Consider the following 19,854-nt stretch of genomic DNA (forward strand, 5'->3'; position numbering starts at 1 on the left):
TTTAGCTATACAGCAGAACAGGTACACTAAGATACATAAATTCAGACACATGTATGCATGCTAACATGGATGCACATATGTACATGCATACACATTAAATAGCAATGCTGGCCATTTCTAAATAAAGGATCCCACCTCAGATTTCATACACCCTAGCTTTCCATTTTGCTAAGGTTTAGTCCTGCAGCATAATTTTTGGTTGGCTCCAAAAATAGTAGGGAACTGATACCTACCCAACAACCAAGTAGCAGAAAAGCTCAATTTGTTTTGCCTTTAGAATATTTCCACACTTAATTAGCTACTATAGGGTATCTTTCTCACTCAAACCCTGCCATAGTTAATGAACATTCTTATTAGTCAGCTCACAGAAGTAGGTAAAACCCTTGGAAGCTATATCCTTCTACAATTCAGTTAATGCATGACAACGACACACTCTAATTGTGATTAAAACATAGTGCAACAACTTCCTCCCACTACGGTAAGTTTATACCAGTTCTGTTGTATAAATCAATGCAGTGCTGCCTCCAATTTCAATTTATGGAAGAAAACAATATCCAGCAGAGGAAATCCGCAAAACCAAGAAAATTCAAAGACTGAAAGATTCAGAATTTATATATGTTGCATATATCAAAGTATAAGAAAGATGAAAATGCCATGGCGAAATAACAAAACAAAGAGAAAGGGAGAGAGGTTGGTCAAGAATTCAACAGAGAATATTGCGTGCATTTGACAGGAGAACTCCTCAACTTTTATATAGCAATATTTTTCAAAGAAACTCACCCTCTGCCCAAACATTATTGTGCTAGTGGTCTCTGCATGATGTCGTGAAGATAGCCCAATTGTTATTATAAGTGAAGTCCTTGCAGAGCCTATTTATTTGCAGATGAATCTCATAACAATATTGGAAAATAAAACCAACAAGCATATTCGGATAAACTGACAAATAATGCATACAAAATACGCTTACTTACCCTAAACGTAAGTGTCCTTTTGCTCCTACTTTCAGTTGTTTACCACTCAAAGAAACCAGAAATTTTTGAAACCAGTTATATAAAACTTTTAGTGTAGTAAGAAAACATACACGCAGATAGAGTACAAGACACTGTTTTAAAAAAAAAAACACACAAAAAAGTTAATGGCAAGATGGGTTTGAAGCTTGCATTTAATCAACTAATTATAAATATCAACCATAAAGAACATACCAGATTTGTCTAATCTTTCAGACCCTGCAAGATCCACAATCAGCAACTAGCTTTTCCTAACCACAAGGTAAATTGCCTTTTGTCTGCAATACCATCTTCATGTTAAGTTCAAATGCTTGCATGATAATCACACGTGTAAGCATGTCAATACAGTTTGCTTCGTTGTCCTGGTTGAACAATATGCTTAGCTGTCTTTTTCACATGCCAGTGCGAGTAGTCTTGCATGTCTTAAGGAAATTTTAAGCACAACACTTGTTTTATAGTTGTTTACAAGTGCAATGTAAGTGTGCAAAGTTTATAAGGTTGTAATTAAGGAGAGAGATCTTACTAACTAAATATAACCTTCTAATTAATTAACAATTCAACATAAAGAGGGATATCAAGTCATAATTTAACAGTAATTTTTACCTTCTTCCCTCTTGAAAAAGGATAAAGAAAAGTACACAAATTCAAACCTTCCATCCCCTTAATTATCTTCAAAAATAAATCACCATCATTTGCCTCATCCGCAGATATTAATTAATATTCAAATCTCTCTGGTGGGATTAGTTTGCTCTTTCGCTAACTTAAACTACAATGTGGTTACCTTTCAAAAAAAAAAAAAATACAATGTGGTTAGCAGGGATTTGCTATTGGTAATGGCCTGACTGACCCTGCAATCCAGTATAAAGCTTACATAGATTATGCTTTGGACATGGGGGTAATTAAGAAGTCTGACTACAATCCTATCAACAAGCTGGTTCCAGTTTGTGAAACGGCAATAAAGCTTTGCGGTAATGTTGCATCTGAAATGGTTTCCTCTTTTCCTATGATCATTGCTCTACAGTTTCACCTCTTTGTTTCAAACTTCAAAGCCTGGATATTTTAATTGATGCTTATTTTTTTTCTTTCTGCATTTTTGTGTTAGAAAATATATATCACAGATTGAATCGTTGCTACTTATCTCCTCGACACGTTTTCTTGTTTTATAATTTGCAGCTGGTGTTGATATACTATATATAGTTATGGTTATACAGTGTAATGAAATTTTATTTGTCCAATTAATTAGGGAGATTAAAGTAATTTTTGGTGACGTGGCATAAATGGGAAGGTATAAAAGCGGGGCAGTTGATTTCTATTAGAACACTTCCCGCTCTGGTCTCACACTTTACTTTCCTTATTACTCTGTTTACCGGAACCAAACCATACAAGCAAGAACCAAAGCGTGTTTTGTTAGAGAAAAAAACAGAAGAAAAACCTGTTCAGAGAGAATCGAAGCAGGAAGTTTGTTCATTCTCTTGGTTCTTTTTACAGGTACGTTTTTAGTTACATTTTTTTTTCTTGATTTTTTAAGATTGATTTTATTTTTGAGTTAAGTTTTCGTTTAAGGTTTTGGATCTTAAGAAAGTTTCGATTATAATTTTTCTTTTCTTACTTCTTTACCTAGAAAATAGAAAGAAATACTTGATGGTCATTTTTCTTTGTTTCTGATGATCACTAGTATTTACGTCCAAAGCGACAATTTGGTTTCTTGAATTGAACTGCAGATTGTTGGGGTCTGAAGCCGTTTAAATCACTCAATTTTTAGCGGATAATTGTTATTTCAAGAGGGTTTCAAATACCAGAGCTTCTATTTACTGCATTGGATCACGATTGCAAGATGGATCAAAATCTTAAGGTGGCTTCAACTCTGTCTTCGGATTCTTGTAGAAAAAGGAAGAGACGTGATGGCTTATCAGTTGCTGACACACTCAAGCTCTGGAGTCAAGGCAAGGATGCCAAACAATCGTGTAAAGCTCCTGCCAAGGGCTCCAAAAAGGGGTGTATGAAAGGGAAAGGAGGACCTCAGAATCAAAGATGTAACTACCGAGGTGTTAGGCAGAGGACTTGGGGTAAATGGGTGGCTGAAATTCGAGCACCCAATGGAGGGAAGAGAATTTGGCTTGGTACTTTTCCTACTGCTTGTGAAGCTGCTTTAGCTTACGACGAAGCTGCCAGGACGATGTATGGGGAAAATGCCATAATAAATATGCCTCATATTTCGCGTTTTGACTCAGTTGCAACTACTTCACACGCGTTTTCGGAGGCAAGCACTTGTTCTGCTTCTAACTCCATGACTGTGCCGATTAACTATGAAATTTGTGGAAGAGATGTGGATGGTGAAGGTGAACCAAGTAGGATGAACGTTGAATATGCTGTGGATTTTAAAGCTGCCAGGACGATGTATGGGGAAAATGCCATAATAAATATGCCTCATATTTCGCGTTTTGACTCAGTTGCAACTACTTCACACGCGTTTTCGGAGGCAAGCACTTGTTCTGCTTCTAACTCCATGACTGTGCCGATTAACTATGAAATTTGTGGAAGAGATGTGGATGGTGAAGGTGAACCAAGTGGGATGAATGTTGAGTATACTGTGGATTCTGAAACTGCCTGGACGATGGATGGTGAAAATGCGACTCTGAATATGCCCCATGTTGCAGATTTTGACTCAGTTACAATTACTTCACCAGTGTTTTCGGAGGCAACCACTTGTGCTGCTTCTAACTCCGTTACTGTGTCGAGTAACTCTGAAATTTGTGAAAGAGATGTGGATGGTGAAGGTGAAACAAGTAAGATGAATATTGAATACACCGCGGATTCTGAAGCTGCGACGACAAGTCAAGATGTCAAAACTGATGCAAAATCAGAAGATCACACAGATGATAGCTGGCTAACTAATGGTTTGGATTTCGCAAAAAATATTGCAATCGATTTTGGAGAGACTGATGACTGGTTTGAGGATTATTATTTTGATGTACCTGAATTTTTTGATTAAAATGTAATAGAAGAAAAAGAATTGTTTAGTTGTAATTTACCTACTGAAATGAAGCAAGAAGTCTACACATCAAGACGTTTTGGATTCTGTTTTTGCTTTTGCTCTTGGATATAATGTTAAGCAAGGTGCTTTGTTTTCGTTGTATGACTTGTTGTGTGAAGAGAACTGAGCATCGGTTAGGTTGATGATCTATTGTTGGGATGTTTGTTTTGGTCTTTGTTTTGTACTTGCTTTGAATCTCGGGCTGTATTAAGTATGAAGGAACTTTTGCTTGTTGAGTGTGAGTGGTCTCTTGCGATAGGAGCTGCTGTGTTATGGGTTAGTGCTGTGTCGAAGGTTTTGTTTGAGTCTGTGCTTGAATGTAGGAATATGTTACAACATGGCTCTCACTTGTTCTACTATCCAGTATGTTGGAACTGCTATGAAATGAATTTGGTACAGGGCTTATGAGTCAATTCAAGCTGAGTGGTTTGCTATGAAAGCTAAGTTACAATATTTTAATTTTTAAATAAGTGAGGTTGAGCTCTCAATTTCGAATGTTAGAGATGTGTACAACTGTTTCTTGAAACATGAGGTCACCAATATGTAGATACTTGATCATATACTAACAACAATTCATTGCAAGAAGCAAACGATCACTTTCCAATAAAAGTTATTAATCTTTTTTAATTTCTTCTCTCTTGTTGCTTTTTTTTTTTAATTTTCTATCTTATATTTCATATGAAAAATGCTATAGTCATAGTTCAAATAATTCAAGTAAGATATATTAAATCTTTATCTTTAAAAATTGTATTATTTACACATAATGTTGAAATATGCACTTACCATTACATTAAATGATAGAATGGAAAAATCTCAGAGAAGAACTTTTTGCTAATTTACTTATTTTTGAAGCATTTCTTTGCTTGAAGGCGAAGTTTGCTTCAAATGGTAAGATTTCAATAAATATGATGAAACCTAAGTGACCTTTTTTTCAAATTAATTTAATCAACAAATTTTCTTGTGGAAAGCTAATTATTGAATGGTAAATTTGTAGAGGTATTTCATATTTACTTAAAAGGGACATTTTATCTTGAATTACAGATAAAACAAAAAACAAGACTCTTTTACCATATAATCTTAAGAAAATTACGCTGATTAGATGTAAAAAGCCTGCATAAAATTTGTATTTTTTGCAAGAAAAATATCTTATCATACTTGTGAGTGTTAAATGATTGACCTGTACACGCTTCCTATGTATAAATCATGATTTTAGAAGTTTTGATATTTAATGTGACAATTCCATTGTTACTTTTCTCTTGAAACCCTATATAAACTTTGCAAGTTTTCAAGGTGAATTTTGAAAACAAAAACAGGTAATGGTTGACAAGAGTTTCTTGAAGCATGTGATCTATTTGATAGGTGATGAAATGGTGAAATGCATCAAATTATGGCCAGTGGATTGTTGTTGTTGACATTCTAGGGGTATATTCAAATTCTAGCCAATGAACTTGGTTGTGGCAAGTAGATTGTAACTTCTGGTTGAAACTAGAAACATGAGTGTGCTCTCTAGGGAAGGGCACCGAGGAACATGAACTTTCAACGGTGTCTAAGAAAAAGGCCCTGATCTTAAACTGAGAACACAACTGACATAATACAGAAGCATGTATATATCTATTCCAGAGATTAATGGTATGGAGGCTTCAAAAGCTCTCTCAAATTAGACTAATGAGCTCATAATGCTCTTTAATACAAAATACATTTTTACTAGATAGGCAGTAAAATCACACCAAAAAGAAAATGTATAGTTTTAGGATCTCACTCGGGCAAGTCGCGCCCTTATCTCTTCTAACTCTTCCTCATCATCTGCACCCTCTGTTATAGCTTCTTCCTGTAATATTTTGAAAACATTTAGTTCCTTTATCTTTTGGAAATAACAAGTGAAAAAAAAAAAGACAAAGAGAAAAAGCAAGGGGATAAAGTTGTGCATACTTCATGCGAAGTGCTTTCTCTTTGGGTAGGTACCCTGACTCTTTCCTTCCTAACAGCTTCAGGAAGCTGTGCAGCAGTTTCACCAGCTATTTCTGAAAGAACCTTATCAACTTCTTCTTCAGTCTCTTCTTCTATATCTTCTGAATCCAATGCTGTGTCAAGGGCATCATTTACTATTTCTTCAATAACCCCAGCCTATAAACCAATTTATGACATAGGTGTAAGAGAACTAAAGAAAGAAAATAAAAATGAAAATGGTTAAACAGAGGCATTACTGTAGTTAGAAAAAAAAAAAACCCTTAAACCTACTGCCTGATAAAGAACTTCTAAACATGTAGAATGCAGGTGCTTCTCACATGCCACATAAGTCCCTTAAATTTTTAAAAAGGAACCATTCATCAGTTGAAGATCAGTCACTAAATTCTAGCTTTGTTTTTTGCCATCCTCTTAACCCAAACCCCTATTGGCTGAGCTGCAAAAACAGGAAATAGCCCTCCTCCCAATCTCATAAATAGCTGAAATCGAAATATACCTCCACCCCAACCACAACTTAAGGAAGGCTTTTATATCCATATTCTTTCTCTGAAAAGAGTTTTTGTGAACTTGATTGTACATCTCATCTTCAAAGAAATGAAAGACAAAATCAAACCCCAAACGCCGTAAATGAACCATTGGACTAAAGTTTATCGGTTGAAAACTTACTATTTATATTGGGCAAATTCAAAATAAATTTCCTGACCTAGTCAACCTCCACGCAACTTTCAGCCAATAAAAGCACTACTAATATCTCATCTTGAGGCCACATAGCAACTCCAAACAATAGTCAACTACCAACTGTTCTTAATATGTTGAGAAAGGTCATGAAACAAAAACTGGCATATGAATGGAACGAAATACTAACTCTAAACTTGAAAATTACCTTGGTCATTTCTTTGCTAAATTCTTGCATTGTGGCAGCCATTTCCGGAGCTTTCATGAGGTTGTTGACAAGTTTCATGACTTCAGCACTCTTGGACAAATGACCAACAGTACGAGCAATTGCTGCAAACCCATTCCACTATATAAGCACTTAGAAAGAAGGTGAGAAAGACCAAATGGGATCTACGTCAAGCAGTTCTTCCAAAGAATACAGTCATGAAGGACACTAAAAGGGGAAAAATAAATTGTTTCTCTATTACACCAATTATTTTGACCATAGCTTTCCCAAGTGACATCTTATGCATCAAGCCAAGTTAAGATTCAAGGGATAGATGGAAAGGATTTTGATAACCATAACTTCAAACAACAAAACAAGGCTTTCTTGATGGAGAAAGAAGTGGAAAGTGAAGTTTTTTAAATGTTGAAATAAAGATGATTCTATAGTGGAAGTTCACAAAGAACATGATGAACTCTTCTATTAAGAATATTCTGCAATCAATCATTCTTGTCCTCCCACAAAAGGTACCTCCTTTAACTTTAACTAGGAAACTGAAAGAAAGCTCCAAAGTATTGACATGAATTAAACCTTGTAAATTTTTAAGGCTAAATCCATTGACAGAAAAAGGTGTAGACTTATCTAACAAGGAAACAAAATGATTTCCCAGACCATTCTAACATGATTTTTTTTTTTTGACACTCTTTTCTGATTCTTCAATGAAAGTTTTACCAAGGCAATGGTTAAGGAAACTTCCATTAGGGAAAAACTAGATTTCCATAACCTTTGAAATATTGGAGTCATATTGTTCCACAACTCCTACTTCTTAAAAAAGGTAGATGCATAGTTTCCCTAACTATAAAAAATAAAAACATTGCTACTTCAGTAGTTATCAACATTCAATCAAAAATAATAATGATGATTGATAATATCAAAACCACGAAGTCTGTTAACCATCACAATTGCTGCTCTTGTAAGACATAATTTAACTTGCACAATTTCCAAAACATAGCAAAATGTATATACTTAGGTTTTATAAGTCTAGTACTTCAAATATTCATGTAAATAAGCACATGCAAACAAAAATTCCCAACCTTTGTTCCCAATAAAAAAGTTTCCGATATGGGGACATAATAGCATTCTTTGGAATAAACATAGTGAACAAGATTCAGATGCATAAGTTGTCATACCAACACTTTCCCCGAGGTGCATTGATATTGAATTAAGCTGGGCTTTATTCTCATATAGACGGTTCACAGCTTTTCTTGACATTACAATTTCTTTTGCAAGTGCCTGAAAATATAGAAGAAGGATCATCATGTCAATATACATAAGAGATGATTCATCAATAACAAGAAGCCAAATGCAAAATTGCAGGCATGCAAGCATGCACATGATAGAAATAATGAACATTCAGACATAACAGACACACAAGCTTCAGTTGATCAGACCATGCAACTAAAACACGATCACTTCTTAAGCTAAAAATTTACATCTTTTCTATTTCAGCTTGCAGTTCCCATTAGTACTTATCAAGGGTTAACCAAGCTTTCTGTCCAAGTTTTTAGCTTTAAGGAGACTTAACAAATAAAAACATAAGAGCTCTAGTATTACAAAATTCAATTAAAATCCCATTCAATACATGCCCAATCATCTCATTCAAACAAGCACAAACTCTAATCTGTTCGACCAATTTAACAACCTCAATTACTCTACATCATACTATGATCCAGATCCTTTTACTGTAAACATAAATTTACCAGATATAGCAAAAAAAAATGCTATTGATAGATGATAAGAGAGAGCTGCTACTTCCCAGAAGGAATTTCCTGACAATCAGACAAGAAAAAAAAACAGTAGATGAATTTACACTAGAAAAGAACATTAGCAGTAAGACTAGTATCCTAAGAAATGCAAGAGGCGAAGTGGCAACCACCTTAAAAACACCATCAATCAGATAATCCTTATGCCTTAATGATCTTTAATGTGATTTTATAGCAAATGGTGCTGACTTCTCTTCCTAATCAAACCATTCAAACAAAAACAACAACAAAAAGAGAGAGAAACAGAATTCAATTCGTTAACAACTATGACATGATCGATCCATTCATCTAAAGTTCCCCTAGAAAGAAAAAGTTAACAGAAAAAGTAAGATGTTACCTTAGCAGAACCGATGTCATTCCTCTTGGCAGCTTCTCTAATTGCTTTCTGTACACTTTTCTCCTCTCTCTGAACATCTAAAACACAAACCACATAAAAACCCCAATCTATCAATTTTCCGATCAGAAAATTCACGCATATAACACAAAAAAATAAAAAAACATTAATCTCAACTACCCATTAACTCAAAAATCTAAATAAACACCAAAAAAAGCAATCTTTAAAATTCCACCAAAACACTCAAGAAAGAACAACTTGCCTCTGATTTGGCGTTCAATGTTACGGCACTCTTGACGAAGCTTTCTTTGCCAATCTCTTAATAATTGTTGTGGGTTTGTCTTGGGTTTCAACATACTCTTAAATTTATCCATCTTCGTCTCTTCTCTCTCTAAATTAGTTGTTCTTTGTTCTTTTTTTTCTCTTTCGAGGTCAGAGAAAAACAGAGTGAGAAAATTTTGCTAGAAAACGCGTTGCGACTTTTCTCTGAAGAGGAGGAAAGAAACTGGCTTAGAATCAAAGCTTTCCCCCTATTTTTTTTTTTTCCTTTTAAGTTTCTTTTCCGTGTTTGTTTCCCCGGAATCGTTTATTTATCTATTTTCTTTTCCTTTTCTATTTTCCAGGAAATTTGGAACGATGTCGTTGGACCGCGCTGGGGTTTTTCTCCAACTTATTTTTCTTTTTACTTTCTTATGTTACAGTGTGACACAGAAATTTGAATCTATTTTATTAGTGAAACAATTTGATGCCTAAAGTTTTTCGGTTTTTAGTAATAAAAGTGACCTTAGTCAAGCCCTTTTTATCAGAATCCATCCAAAAGTATTTTAAAATTAAATAAATTATTGTGATATGAATATCGAACAACATAATTTTCTATAAAAAGTGACAAAAAGTAACTCGATCCGTTTAAAATTTTGAATCAACCCCGTACCTTTAAAAAATCTTTAAATTATTTAAAAAATTTTAAATAAATTTTTATTATTTAATTTCGTTTAATTAAATCCCTACAGTATCGACAATGACAAATTGTAAAAAAACACATGCATTTAACTTACCTACTAATTAACTCATAAGCAATATGTCATGTAATTCAATAATTTGTATTCAAAGGCAAAACTTAATTGAGTTCATATCAATGGCGCAGACAATGAAGTTAAAAATAAGAAGCAATTTGCTAAGTGTGCGTCTATATATATATGCACACACACTACTCAACTACCCATCACAATGCAAATGGAAAAACAGATAATATCTCTTCGTAGAGTTTCACTGGTTCATAATGAGTCTAATACATCAATTTCCTTTTGCTAGCCAATATGTTTATACTATGTCAAAATGTGGGTCTCATAAGTCTTGGGAGTAAAAGAGTCCTGGCCTGCAACTGGCAGTCAATTTGAAGAATAATGGAGGCTTTCCATATGTGTAGTTTATAAGACCAAAAAAAAATCAGCTACATGAAACAATTTCTCCACTGTCTAACAGTCTCCATGCCACTACTCAACCGTCATCACCGATCATCTAATCAAAGAGGCCGTCATCGTGCCAAATATCAACTAGAAAGTCTACCATCTCCTGCACAATACATCAATCAACCAAACTGATATAAGAACTAATCATATTCCCATTGGTGCAGTTATTTATTTAAGCCAAGGAGGGAGATGGTATTCAAATCTTGAATGTTTATCCTTCTAAAGAGAGATTACAAACCCTGAGCTAAGTCAGAGTTGTTGGACCGGTTTATTTTATAATAATATAACACTGGCAAACATGCCTCCTCAGCATTCAAATGTATGATATGATGGTTACGATCTATCAACTAACTCTTTCATTGTTAATTAATTCTCTAAAAATCTATTGATTCATGATGTGCAGTTTGAAGATACACTTACTGGCAAAGAAATTGACTCGGGAAATGGCTCATTAGTTAGGAGCAGCTCTTCATATGTTGTGGACCAGCTGCAACAGAGATTTTGCAGTTACTAACCACATCGTATTTGGGCAAGGATAAGACAATATAAATGGGTAAAACTTATGATATCAAAGGAAAAAAATATCATATTACACATGAATGAACCAATTGGAAAAAGATATTCTTCTTTTCTTCAGAAGATATGTTAATAAATAATAACCCCTACTTCTATGTAGCAAATTTGTGATAGTTTCCTAAAAAGTCAGATCACATATATTCTAATAAGTTTGCAATTAGATTGGAGTTTGAGAATCCATATGAATTTACATCAAAGCCCTTTTTGGACAGGAAACCGCATCAGTTCACACAGTCATCTCACATTATTCAAACTTCAGCAAGGTCTCAAAATCATTTAAGAAAAAACATTCAAAACCTTGATTTTCCCACAAAACAATGTGACAGTTAGACAAACCCCTATTTCCCCCTACCACTTGAGCCAAACCGGAATAGCAACTTCAGCTCAATTTTTAATTGCACATCTTGAGGACGGAAAAACTGTGCCAGCCAAATGTTCATACCCTTACTTTGTACCAATATTTTAGTTCTCCATAACCATTTTCCAAACAAATTGCAAGTATTTTCCACTAAATGCAAATTTATTACATTTCTTATTTAAACAAAACCCTGTTATCAACAAGCATAATTTAAGAAGGGCTACAATATGGAATTTAAACATCTAGAGACAATAAAGATGGAACTCCAACTAGGCCATTTCCAAATGCATATATGGAGTCTATCTCCCCCACCCAAAATAGTATATGGTCGAGCACTACCAAAAAGTCATTGCATAGAAAGGTAGAAGATTGGAAGAACCAGTATACCTTATAACTGGATCCTTACTGACCCTTTGTGACTGTTGAGATTTATCCCCCACCCACCTTCTTCTGTTCTCATGCCATGCAATTGCAGCTACATAATAGATTCAATTAGTTTATAACATCATGCTCAAAACATAACTAAGAAAATACACCATGAGAAAACCACATCAAGCATGAAAAGAAGAACCATTAACATTTATTTACTGATTACTTCAGCTCATTATTTCTTAAAAAAATTGAAAATATATATAAACAAACACTGCAATCAAAGAATATTTAATCTAATATTTCTTTAGATGTACTTTTGTATCAAAACACACTTGTTACTTTTTTTGCTTCCAGAAGTAGCAAAAGCACCAATCAATGAAGCCTAAATTATATGTAAAGTGCCTGAGTTGTAATCTTGAATTTCCTTCTGATGGTGGCATTAGAGGGTCAGTACATCAGCATTTGGTCACAGAGAGAGCAATGGCAAATTAGCAATGGGCTCTAAAAAAATAATAAAATAGAGATAGGACGGGATCCATTGTGTCAGATGAAGAACTGTATCTCCGATTTCATGAAAATCTAGGGATTGACACTGTCTTTGAAAATTGAAATGATATGTTTATGTGTCAGATACTCTCAGACAGCAAAACCAAGAGAGCACATTGCACATCTATGTTGACTTTTTGCACAACTCACATCTAACTAGCAAACCCAATACAGGAAAGTGCATCATGAGAATGAGTTCTCAAGAAATTGTAAGTAGAAATGAGTAATAATGTAAACCATCTTTTGCAAAACCAAATATAGAAGAAGATATAACTAAAACAGCTAAAATAACAAAAAATAGGTTGATTGAATTTATTTCTTCCAAAATTTGTGGGAAATGATTACCGTTTACAAGCCATATCTAGCACAAATATCTGTCATTGCAAAACATCTTATACAAAACCATGAAAAACATGCATTTTTCCTTAAAGCTATAATGGCAGGCATGGGGGCAAGATAATCTTTGTCACAGATATTACTTATATGAATATTTCTTAATGTGATTGCAAAAGGTGGAAAATACCTTTAATGAAACACTATTATGAATCATCTAAAGAAAGGAACTTACCATGATTTACAAATACAGAACTGCTTGCATCTTTTTCTGCAGGCTTTTTCCCTTTATCAGCAGATTTTGGGCACTCTGACTGTTGTTTCTCATTCGAACGGGAATTTCCAGCATTAACCTCCATCATCTCCAAACCAAATGACCATTCCCTTTGACAATAATTACAATACTAGTCAACTAGAGTTCCTCCTAAGTCCCCTTGATAATTAATCCACAAAAAATGACAGGACTTCAAGATCACTGCCATGCAAAACAAAATTATTATACAATAGAAATCAACAAGAAAGAAAAAGAAGAAATTTTCAGCATGAATATAGACCATATAAATCATATCCCACCATTAATTGAGCAGGGTAATAGTATAAGCTATATACAAAATTATGTCTTCCAGCATGATTTTTTTTAGGTAAATTAACTTTTACAGCTCATATACATGACACCTTACACATGTTTTCACCAGTATTTTGACTTTCCAGATACTCAGGAACTGAGACATCTTAAAACATTCATAATTAAATATACAATATTAATGATATCAGCTCAGTTCTAGAAGATCAACTACCTTTTTCCCCCTAATACTTATAAGTTCTGATCCAACATATTCAGATTATGCTAATAAACACAACGGGCATGAAAGTTGTGTTTCAAGAATGAGAGCGCAAGAAACCAAAAATCCTATTGGTACGAAACTCCTCAAAAGGACATTTTTGTCTGTTAAGTCCAATGTGGAATTCAAGAGCCCAGATTACTCAGTAGAAACTTATAAGAGAAAGTCTAGCCTGTCTCGATAGATAGCATATCCATTCAAATGAATCAAGACCTGCTCATTTACACGAAAAGGAACTATGATATCTAAAACAAACTTCCAATTTCAGAAAACCAAAAAGAATCAATTTTTCCATATCATTCAGCATTGGTACCATGCAGAGAAGCTTAACGCTCCAACCCCTGTGTGACATAGTACTGATTTTCTCACTCAATAGAAACCCATACCATTTTCTTCCCGTGAAAAGGAAAATATTCCCATGTATCCATCAAGTTCTTGGTCCAAAGAATCCAAGAAAAACACCACTGAATTCCTCCAAAATTCCATACAATTCCTCATTCAAAATCTGAAATTGTTCAGAAAACAAATTGAAGAGACGACAAGAATCTAAGGAATCTTCTCCTACTTAAGACATTAGTACTACATTTTAATGACCTGACTATAAATATGTACACAGAACACAGAAAAGATGAGCATGACTATAAATATGTACACAGAAAAATTCATTCCCAATTCTTTGCTTTTCAACTTAAAAACCAGCCACAATAGTAACACGTGTTCTGCAAGAACAGAAAGAAAACAAATCAAACAGCTCATACAGACAAAAGATTCATAAGAAAACACCAAAAACCCATACTTACTTTTCATCAATTAACAATGCATTTGGCCATGAAAAAGCAAAACAAAAGAAAACCCATTTTTCAGAATCAACCAAACCAAACAATCAAACAGAAAAAAATTAAAAAAATTAAAAAAGAAAAAACAAGAAAAGAGAAAGTAAAAAAGACCATACCTTCGGAGAGGAAAAAAATGTAAAGGTGGGATTTTGGGAGACGTTTACAAGGAAGAAGTTTAAAAGGGCATTAAAGAAATTAAAAAAAATAAAAAGAAAAGGAAGGTTTTTGTTTTTTTTTGTATGTTTTCTTGTTTTGTTGGCTTACTGTTTTGTATTATTGTTCATAGCTTCGGTTTGGTTTCCTTTCATTTCATTTCATTTCCAACCTTTCTTTCAGTCCTCCCCTCGGTCATTCCCCCTCTTTCTCCTGTTTATGTTTCTTGTTTTCCACTTATAAAAGGTTTGTCTTTGTCTTTGCTGACGTGCATGTGACTTGGAATTTTGACGTGCGGAATTTTTTGAATGGATAAACTTCTCTTCAAGTGAAGTGAAATAATTGGATCCTTTTAATTGGGTCCCTTTCTCAAAAATATTATGCATCTATCTACCCTCTTTATTTATTATCAACAAAAAAAAGAAAGCAAGTTTTCCCTTTTTCTTATTTTCTTCCTCAATAATTAGTTTTTTAAAATATATATGTAAATGGTATACAATTATAGTTGTTATTGGTAAGAAAAAAACTAATTGTATGGGGTTGATAATTCTTTACTATTGCCACAAGAAACTGCACAAAAGAAGCAATGGTTGGGTTTTATAATTGGGTTTTATTTTGTAACTAGACAATAGTTGATGATCTTACAATTCTTTTTTAACTAGATTTTATTTTATTTTTTTGTAATTAAGCAAAGGAATTGGTTTGTACATTTTTGACACAAATGGAAAGTTAATACAATTATGTCATTCTATTATATACTTTTTCTAGAATTTCACAAATATAGATTAATAAAACAAAAGATTTCCATACACTTATAAGCAAAATTGCATTCAATTACAATGTTTATAGAATTTTTATACACTTCATACACTATTTCAACATGCACAAAAGGGTTAGCATTCTCTCATATGTAACATGAAACAAAAAATGGTAAAAGTATCAAGTAGCTCTTGTAATATAAGGTTTAGTTCAATGTAATCCCTATACTATAGAAGTTTGTTCAATTTAATCCTTATATTATAGAGTTTTGTTCAATTTAATCTCTACACTTTACAATTTGGTATAATTTAGTCTCTATAATGTCACACAAAGAAGGGCTATTTTTTAAAATGGGCCTTATGCATAAGGCGTTTCTAACAATAGACCTCCCTATAATTTTAACTGTTTTTAGCCAAGAGAATTAAAATTTAAACAAAATTACCCTTAATAAAACTGATCCATGTATTTAGCTCCGCATCTCAACTCGAAACCTATTAACAGGTCAAGTATGTTTAAGTCTGCGCCTCAAACCCATTCATATTCTTTGAACTTTTCTTGTCAGACTATTCATCTCTGGAGTATTCCTTACCAGAAAGAAAAACATTTAAGTATTTTGAGCATTTTGGAGTAGTTTTTAATACAAGAAGAAAACCTTTGAGTGTTTTGAGCATTTTTAAGCATTTTGGAGTGATTTTGATATATGAAGAAAAACCTTTAAACATTTTAGCATTCTTTGTCAAGTAGGCATATTCGTTAATTATGTTGTTAAATGGAATATGGTGTATCATTTGAAGTTGTTGATCTTGTTAAATGAAATTCAGTAGTTTTTGGCATTGTATGATTAATTTTTAGATATTGCGTTATTAACTTTGGGTATTGCATGACTAGTTTTTAAGTATTGCGTAACTGGTTGATATGACATTGCATGACTAGTTGATAGGCATTGCGTGACTTGTTAGTAAAGCATTGCGTGACTTGTTAGTAAGACATTGTGTGACTTGTTAGTAAGGCATTGTGTGACTAGTTAGTAAGGCATTGTGTGACTTATGTATTGCTTAAAAATCAGTCACGCAATGCCTAAAAATTAGTCACAAAATGCCTAAAACTAATCACGTAATGTCTAAAAACTAGTCACGCAGTGATTAAGTTACACAATGCTTAAAAATCAGTCTCGCAATACTTAAAAACCAGTTTAATCAATTTTAACTCCTCAACTTTAAGGTTCTATGAATAAACCAATAAACTCAAGAACCTGAAACATATGCTTTTTTTTTACTAAGCCATTAAATTGTGCATTTCATAAAAGATAGGTTACAAAACTCCATAACCCTCCGAAGCAAGACAAAATATATCCCTATCGGGAGGGCCTTGCTCACTCCCTTTATGCAAAAACAAAATATACTCCATTTACAAAATATTCCATGAACAATTTCAACTGAAAATCTCATAAAAAAAATCAAAGTACCTAGCAAACATACTTAGCAATCATCCTAATCTTAGACACAACAAAATCGTGAACCACCATAAAACCCATCAAACATGTTTTAGTTGTTCCTTCTCCCTGAGCCCATCATCTTAACCAATCTAATCCAACTCATCAACATAAGCATCTCCATCGCAGTACACATTTCGAAGCAAGTTATTACTAGAAAGAATCCAATTACCACATTCATCATGCTACCTGCAATAGCAAAATTGCTATTCATCGCCCTTGAGAACCCTAAGATCCACCATCAAAAAAAATAAAATAAAATAAGAAAGAGTTTGATGTCATCTCTGCTCTTTGGATGGCGAGATAGACAATATTTGACTAGAGAGAAAAATCGAGATTTAATTTTGAAATTTTTGTTTGAATGGCGAGATAGAGAAAACTGAAACCATTTTAATTTGTTTGAAATTGTTTAAAGAGTATTATTGTCAAGTCATGTCAAAATTACCTAAAAATAATTAAAATTATAACAAATGATATTTTTGAATTAGTCTTATGAGGAAGGTTATTTCTCACAATTTCCTCCACAAAGAAACTAACATTGTAAAAAAAAATTCAAATTTTTTTTCTAACATGTTAGTGCCATGTTAGAGTCCCTAATGGTCAATTCGGATGAAGTTATGTAAGAAAAGCTAATTACACATAATGTAAAAAAATAGAGATTAAATTAATCAATTTTTGGACAGAGAAACTAAATTGATGTAAACATTATACTACAAAGACTTCTTAGATAGTTTGACTCTTTCAAAATCATGCATCTATCTACACTATTATTTATTATAAAAAAAATCAATTTTTTTGCCATTGTTGAGGCTTAAGGTTTTTCATATATTGAAAATAGAGTTCTTTTCAAAAATACCCCTCATACATAAGGTGTTTTTGAAAATGGCTCTCTCCATAATTTAACTATTTTTAGCCAAGAGAAATTAATTTTGAATAAAATTACTCTTAATGAAACAACCTTCAAGGTAGAGAAAAAGAGAAAAAGAGGTCTTTACAAGAGAAAATCAAGGTATGTTTAACAATCATCCTCAAGGGTGCAAATGGATTTACAAGAGGTTTTCCTTCAAGGTAAAGAAAAAGAAGTTTTTCCTCTTTAGTTGAAAACATGAGACAGATTCCATATGCATCTGTCGTTGGAAGTCTCATGTATGTTATGCTATGCACTAGGCCAGATATTTGCTATGCAATTGGATTGGTTAGCAGATTTCAGTCAAACCCAAGCGTGGAGCACTGGACCACAGTCAAGTGCATTTTAAAATATCTTCATAGAACGAAGAATTACATGCTTGTATATTCTGGAAGTGACCTTGTAGCGATAAGGTACACTAATTCAGATTTTCAGTCTGATGTTGATTCTTGAAAATCAACATCAGGATCTATTTTCACCATTGGAGGAGGAGCCATAGTTTGGAGGAGTGTAAAGCAATCTTGTATTGCAGACTCTACTATGGAGGCAGAGTATGTTGCAGCTTGTGAAGTAGCAAAGGAAGTTGTATGGCTCTGTAAGTTCCTTATGGACCTTGAAGTAATTCCAGATGCGGACAAGCCTATTACACTCTATTGTGATAACAGTGGAGCAGTGGCTAACTCAAAAGAATCGCTGAATCATAAAGCAGCAAAACATATTGAAAGCAAGTATCATCTCATTTGAGAGATCATACAACGTGGATAAGTAATTGTGAAGAAAATTCCAACAGAGCAAAACCTCATCGATCCATTCACAAAGACTCTAACACAAAAGAGTTTCAATGGTCACTTAGAAGGTCTTGGAATAAGGGATATGCCATACTTGTTTTAGGGCAAGTGGGAGATTGTTAGGAATTTTGAGAATATGGTGCCTTGAAAAGCAAGTATATTCTCATGTTTAAATTCATTAAATTTATTTGTAATGAAAGTACATTTTGATAATAAGACGAAGAGATTGTTTTAGTAAGCATTCATTATCTAGTTATTAAGGTACCAAGATTCTATTAAGATATTAAAATATATTTGTATGAAGAGTCATACATAGGAGACATCTATTTTAATTGAATCTAAAAAATTGTTCATAGCCATATAATAAAGTTGGTCACTTTATTATGATAAGGCTGTAGTGTCTAGATTACTTCCAACGAAACGAATGTGATTCATTTCAAGGAAATGATGAGTCTCAAATTATCAAAATGGTTGACTTCGAGTAATGACACTATAACATAAACTGGAATCATGTGAGAATCAAATTTAAGTTTTACCGTTACCTAAATCTTGATCTCACACTTATGCAGTTGCTTATAGTAGAACTGAAATCCTGATAGATATGGACTCATGTTTAATCTCCTTATAATCTTTGATTTACCATGAGCATGATCATTATAAAGCGTTGATTTAGACTCCGTATTTTGGGATTATAATCGAGATGAACATCTGAAAACATATATCCAGATAATGGAGTTCATAACATTAACATCACTTCTAGTGATTTCAAGAAGATTGGTGATTAATCTAGGCCTAGTGGATTAATGAATTAGCTACTTATCACATCTGGATACTCAAAAGATTAGATCTAGAGTATTGAATCACTAATTGGATGAAATTTGAGACTAGGGGACAAAATTGACATAAAGGATAAAATGGTAATTTCACCTTTTGTCATTGGATGGTTATGAGGGTTCACAATATAAGGTTTGCAATTGGACAACTAACAATTAATATCAAATATTGAATTATTTCTTGTAATTATAGTTAATCCAAGAGTGCAACTATGAATCTATGGTGAAGTGATTTCATGGTTAATAAGCTTGAATTATTTTTAATGAGATTAATAATTCTAAGTTTATTAGAGCTTGGAATATCTATGTTCAAATAGATTCCCCACTTAGCTTTGTAGAATTCAACTTGTTTAAGTTGGAATGCATGTTTTAATTTGTTTAATTAAATTGTGTACAAAAATGACAGCTTTAACATTTTTGTCTTAATTTAGACAAGAAAACATATTTGTCTCAATTTAAACAAGATAAAATATTTTTTTTCTTAATTACAAACAAGAGTTGTCTTAAATTAAGATAATTTTATGAGGATTCTTGCAAAATGAATCTAGAC

At 33.2% G+C, this 19,854-nt stretch overlaps 2 protein-coding genes across 4 annotated transcripts; both read right to left on the reverse strand.

The window, feature by feature from the left end:
* On the reverse strand, positions 5,587 to 9,610 carry LOC18586505 (vacuolar protein sorting-associated protein 24 homolog 1). The gene is made up of 6 exons (XM_007009946.2): positions 9,303 to 9,610; positions 9,044 to 9,120; positions 8,074 to 8,176; positions 6,890 to 7,011; positions 5,971 to 6,165; positions 5,587 to 5,869 (listed from the first exon to the last, which is right to left on the reverse strand). The coding sequence occupies exons 1-6, from the start codon at positions 9,412 to 9,414 to the stop codon at positions 5,789 to 5,791; spliced, it is 690 nt and encodes a 229-aa protein (XP_007010008.1). The 5' UTR covers positions 9,415 to 9,610; the 3' UTR covers positions 5,587 to 5,788.
* On the reverse strand, positions 10,120 to 14,700 carry LOC18586506. 3 transcript variants are annotated; one of them, XM_018129498.1, is made up of 5 exons: positions 14,489 to 14,700; positions 12,930 to 13,078; positions 11,831 to 11,918; positions 10,930 to 10,996; positions 10,120 to 10,612 (listed from the first exon to the last, which is right to left on the reverse strand). In XM_018129498.1, exons 2-5 carry the CDS (start codon positions 13,054 to 13,056, stop codon positions 10,559 to 10,561), a joined length of 336 nt encoding a protein of 111 aa, XP_017984987.1. In that variant the 5' UTR covers positions 13,057 to 13,078; positions 14,489 to 14,700; the 3' UTR covers positions 10,120 to 10,558. The 3 variants fall into 3 exon arrangements, with proteins under 3 accessions (XP_017984987.1, XP_007010010.2, XP_017984988.1); XM_007009948.2 differs by having other exon boundaries at positions 12,930 to 13,169; positions 14,489 to 14,697; XM_018129499.1 differs by lacking the exon at positions 14,489 to 14,700 and adding an exon at positions 13,923 to 14,141 and having other exon boundaries at positions 12,930 to 13,169.

This window comes from Theobroma cacao, chromosome 10 (genome assembly GCF_000208745.1).
Source record: "Theobroma cacao cultivar B97-61/B2 chromosome 10, Criollo_cocoa_genome_V2, whole genome shotgun sequence".
Lineage (NCBI taxonomy): Eukaryota > Viridiplantae > Streptophyta > Magnoliopsida > Malvales > Malvaceae > Theobroma > Theobroma cacao.